This window comes from Notothenia coriiceps, unplaced genomic scaffold, assembly GCF_000735185.1.
Source record: "Notothenia coriiceps isolate Sejong01 unplaced genomic scaffold, NC01 NC01_scaffold00019205, whole genome shotgun sequence".
NCBI lineage: Eukaryota > Metazoa > Chordata > Actinopteri > Perciformes > Nototheniidae > Notothenia > Notothenia coriiceps.
Window position 1 is genome coordinate 1 of NW_011351906.1, and position 4274 is coordinate 4274.

At 41.1% G+C, this 4274-nt stretch overlaps 1 protein-coding gene across 2 annotated transcripts; it reads right to left on the minus strand.

The window, feature by feature from the left end:
• Positions 1 to 724: 724 nt before the first annotated feature.
• Positions 725 to 3380, minus strand: LOC104951806 (protein arginine N-methyltransferase 1-like). 2 transcript variants are annotated; one of them, XM_010778535.1, is made up of 6 exons: positions 3301 to 3380; positions 1968 to 2054; positions 1694 to 1849; positions 1522 to 1585; positions 1257 to 1399; positions 725 to 872 (listed from the first exon to the last, which is right to left on the minus strand). In XM_010778535.1, the coding sequence occupies exons 1-6, from the start codon at positions 3325 to 3327 to the stop codon at positions 777 to 779; spliced, it is 573 nt and encodes a 190-aa protein (XP_010776837.1). In that variant the 5' UTR covers positions 3328 to 3380; the 3' UTR covers positions 725 to 776. The 2 variants fall into 2 exon arrangements, with proteins under 2 accessions (XP_010776837.1, XP_010776836.1); XM_010778534.1 differs by having other exon boundaries at positions 1968 to 2063; positions 3301 to 3378.
• Between the last annotated feature and the right edge of the window lie 894 nt (positions 3381 to 4274).

Consider the following 4274-nt stretch of genomic DNA (forward strand, 5'->3'; position numbering starts at 1 on the left):
ATCCATCATTACAATTATAAATAAACGGATTATAATGGTTAGCCGACCAGACCTTCCGGTTTAGGAGGTGTGCACGCAGCGTCTCGTTTTAGCTGAGTAATGGTCATGTTTGCATGGATTTATGAACTGCCCCTAATTACCACCCCCCTTCCAGAGAAACTGTCAAACACTCATACCTGCTTGGTATGACATTGAAAACGTTCAATAAAATTGTAATAAATTACAATAAAATGACTGTTGTTTAATCTTCACATCTTGTAATCACGTCTATAATTTTGAGTACCAAATTATTGAAAAGTATCAAAAAATACTGGTATCGATAAGTAGTATCGGTATCGATAAAATCCTAACGATACCCATCCCTAACTGCGGCTGAGAAAAGATAAGGCAGAGTGAGGAGCTCCACGGATTGGTCCATTTGGACCTTGGTATCGTTACGTCCCTATACTCAGGGAAAAATGTCCAACGAGGCGTTCTGGGGCAGCATAGACAGGTCTTTTCTGTGTTAGAGTTTTACTCGCTACAGGGTGTACTTTGAGGGTTTGTGACTCTGCAGACCGTTTACATGCAGAAAAAGCTACATAACACACAAGAGGACGGGTAATAACCAGAAAAGCATTAGATGGGACCATTAAGATACTTTTTTTTTTTAAGAGTAGAAAATGGCTAATGGGTAGACATGAGTAAATACGTTTATTTATATACGTAAACCCTTAAGTACAAGGAACAACCTTGCAATGAGTCTCCTGACACAACATAGACCCATGAATGTTAAACTACTCACAGTGGATTTTGTAGTCCTTGTACTGTCGGTCTTCGATGGCAGTGACATAAAGGGTTGCCCTGTCTGGGAAAATGAGTCCATCTGGTCTCTGTAGAGGGGAAACAGAAGTCAGACTCGTGTGAGAAACGAGCAACATGGTGCATTTTGTCACATGTCCAAGGCCAACTCATGATTGATGTCTAATAGCAGTTGTATTCCAATTCTATAAACCATAGAATATTATTTAATCAAACATTACCTTAAATTCTCATATTAGCTAGAATTGAAGTCCATGAATAACATGCAACTTGCCATAGGAATTACCAGGAGAAAATATAAATTTTAAGTGATTGGTAAAAATAAAAATGTATTTGTTATGGCAGCACACCACACAAGTACTGTTGTGTCTGTTTGGACTTGTGGGAAAACCTCATCACTACAGTGCAGAGGAACTCCTTTATTTTAATGTGTTGAGATAAACAAATATACACACCAGCCATTTGTCCCTGGCATAAATAACTGTGTTGAGCATGGACTCATAGAAGAGGCAGTAGCCCATCCACTCTGATATGATGATGTCGACGCCATCTGTAGGCAGTTCCACCTCCTCCACCTTTCCCTTGATGATAGTGACAACTGTAAACACAGAAAGGGTCATCAGCTACAACCTTTAAGCCCCTGGTTACTGTGAGACTCAAGACATTCCTATATTGAGCAACCATGCAATGATGGGACCATGAATAATTCCACTAACTCACCGTCATCCATCTTGTTGGCCTTCACAATTTTCACAGCGTAGTCTGAGATGCTGCTACACTCAATCTAATAAGACAAAGAGCAACATTTTAATTCACAATGCCTTCTTATGCCACTAAAGAGCAACAGTTAACATGGGTCAACCCTTCAAACTGGATTAGTACCAACACATACCCCGATAACCTTCTTGGCTCCAGCTTTGGCAGCAAACATGCAGAGAATGCCTGTCCCACTGCCCACATCCAGCACCACCTTGTCCTTAAACAGATGCTTGTTGTGGAACATGGAATTGCGATAGGTCAGAGTGCGAACCTCATCTTTCAGCATTTCCTACATTTGAAGGAACAAAGGGAGGGTTAAATCTTGTAACACAAAACGGAAACACTTTATATGGGTTGACCATTTGAAAACCTAAGCACAGCAGTTTGTCGAGTTGAAAGGGAATTACCTCATGGATGCCAAAGTGGGCGTAAGAGTCAAAGTAGTAGTCCTTTGATGTCATATCCTCCGCTGCAGGCTTGGCTGAGCTCTCCCCCTGAGAAATCTCAACAAAAGACACCCACAATTACAACCCAAGTAAGTTCGGCCATTGTGTCAGGTTTGGTGAAAAAATACAATTTTATCCGTTGGCAGAGATTATACCCACTGAAGCTCCCAACATAAAACCAATAGTTTTACTTGATGGGGGACACAGACAGAATATTAACAAAGCAAACAGCCGTATGGTAAAGGTAAAACTCAATATAGATTAAACAATTGAATATTCTTTGAACAGAGTACTCGCCACTGCATGAGCAAACGTTTTCTTGAGAAACAAGCTGCAATTATGTGCAGCTAAAACACTGTACTACCACCTTTATATTTTATAGATGTACACACGTGTTTGGACAGATTTTTTAAGGATGCTTAATTAAAAAATAATAATAGATAAATTCATATTGATTTTAGTTTAAGTCAAAATAAATGTATTATGATGTGACTGTCCGAGAAGGCAATGAATGAGGCCAGCCCGCACAAAGATGGAGCACATGGTCCATGGTGCTGAAGTGATCGTGGCCTTCCTCTAAAAAGGGATATTGCCAAATAAACATTCATCAAAAGCCTCGATACATCAGCTCACAGTCAGGCCACATTGTCACCGAGACAATTCACTCTCGGCGTTATTAGCTGTTTGCTTAAACTTACTACGTCACTAAAGTCGAACAACTATAAAATAAAACAACAAGTCATAAAATACGATGGTGATGCCGCTAACAAAACAAGACGCTGTTGGAAGATGTTTAATTGATCATGGAATGTGTTTGAACCAACAGAGGAGTAATGTAATGGATGATGCCGCACTCACACTGAGCTAGACAGAAAGCTAACGGAGCTAACACGCTGGCTCCCATGCGGTCCCACAGGCCGGCTTGCTGTCGCACCAAGTAAAACTACGTTTCTGCCACCAGAAGTCGCTTTAACGTATAGCGATGGCCATCGATTTCAAAGTCAATATACATACGTAAAAGTAAACTAACACAAAAGTGTATAAGTCAAAATGTAGCTGTATCCGATGAGCGACCCCAAATGAATGAGCGGGTGCATCACATAGTAACGTTAACGATAGCAAGTTAGCTTCAACTAAAATGGATGAATCATGAGCTGGAGCGAATGCAAGGACAAAAGCTAAACGTTAAGTCAAACAACTAATACATCATTTGGAATACTGATCATGCTGATATGCGTTTAGCGTGTACACAAATTAAATAGGTGTTTATTTAATTTCCTATTGGACACCTTACCTCCATCCTCTCTGCTGGCGCCGCCATTTCGATAGTCTGCCTGGCTGCGGGAGACTGAAGGACGCTCCACGCCCCGCCCTCTCTTTATACACCCAGGCCCCGCCCACAGCCAGCTCTCATTCTTCTTCTCTTTGGGTTTTAATTAACCCATGGTTTTAACCATTACCGCCCTCTTCTGCTCAGTGTGGATCATCGATAAGAACCTAGCCATAATCCCGTTTCTCTACAGCCACTACTCCAACTTTAATTTTTAGCTTGAGTACCATCTCAAATGCCATTGGTCTGAACATTTATGGAAATGGAGGATTCAAATGAATTTTCTAATCGTCACACACATGTGCAGCACAGCACACTCACAGTCAAATTCAGTCTCTAAATGTAACCCTATATCCGCAACTAAACAGCATCTGGGAGCAGTGGGAGGCTCAAGGGCATCTCGGCAGTGCCCAGAAAGTGAGCTGGCCCCTCTTAAAGTACTTGTCCCCTAATCTTTTCTCGGACCTGAGACCTCCAGCTGCCAAATTCCTACAGACTCAACTACTGCTGCCCTGTAGGATACCAACTATTTCATGTTCTATTCGAATGAACATGTGTTTTTTTTTATCAATACAAAAGCTACGACTACATGCAGTGGAATGTTTATTTAACTTTATTTACACGGATAAATTGAACCCTCGATTCTGATTGGTTAATTTAGCCCCTTAATATGGCACCCACCCGAGTGGAAGTGGGATAGGGTGTCGGGGCTGAATTGGAATAGGAACTAGTAAGAGTGTCTGAACTTTGACTTCCTTCTGGAACTTCCATCAGATCTGGAGCATTTAATGGGGTTCTGACTTTCAAGAATTATCGGCAGGAGCGTGCCGAAACTACAACTGAACTACTTTACTAATACATTGTGAATGGTGAATAAGCAGCAAAATATCTATTATTTGACTTAAATATTCTGCCAATCCCAAAGTTTTCATTCCTCA

Coding starts and splice junctions, on each gene's coding strand:
- LOC104951806 (XM_010778534.1), bottom strand. CDS start 3,327: ATGGCGGCGCCAGCAGAGAGGATGGAG. Junction 1,586..1,693: donor GAGCCAAGAAGGTTATCGGG/GTATGTGTTGGT, acceptor TTGTCTTATTAG/ATTGAGTGTAGCAGCATCTC. Junction 873..1,256: donor ATGCCAGGGACAAATGGCTG/GTGTGTATATTT, acceptor TCCCCTCTACAG/AGACCAGATGGACTCATTTT.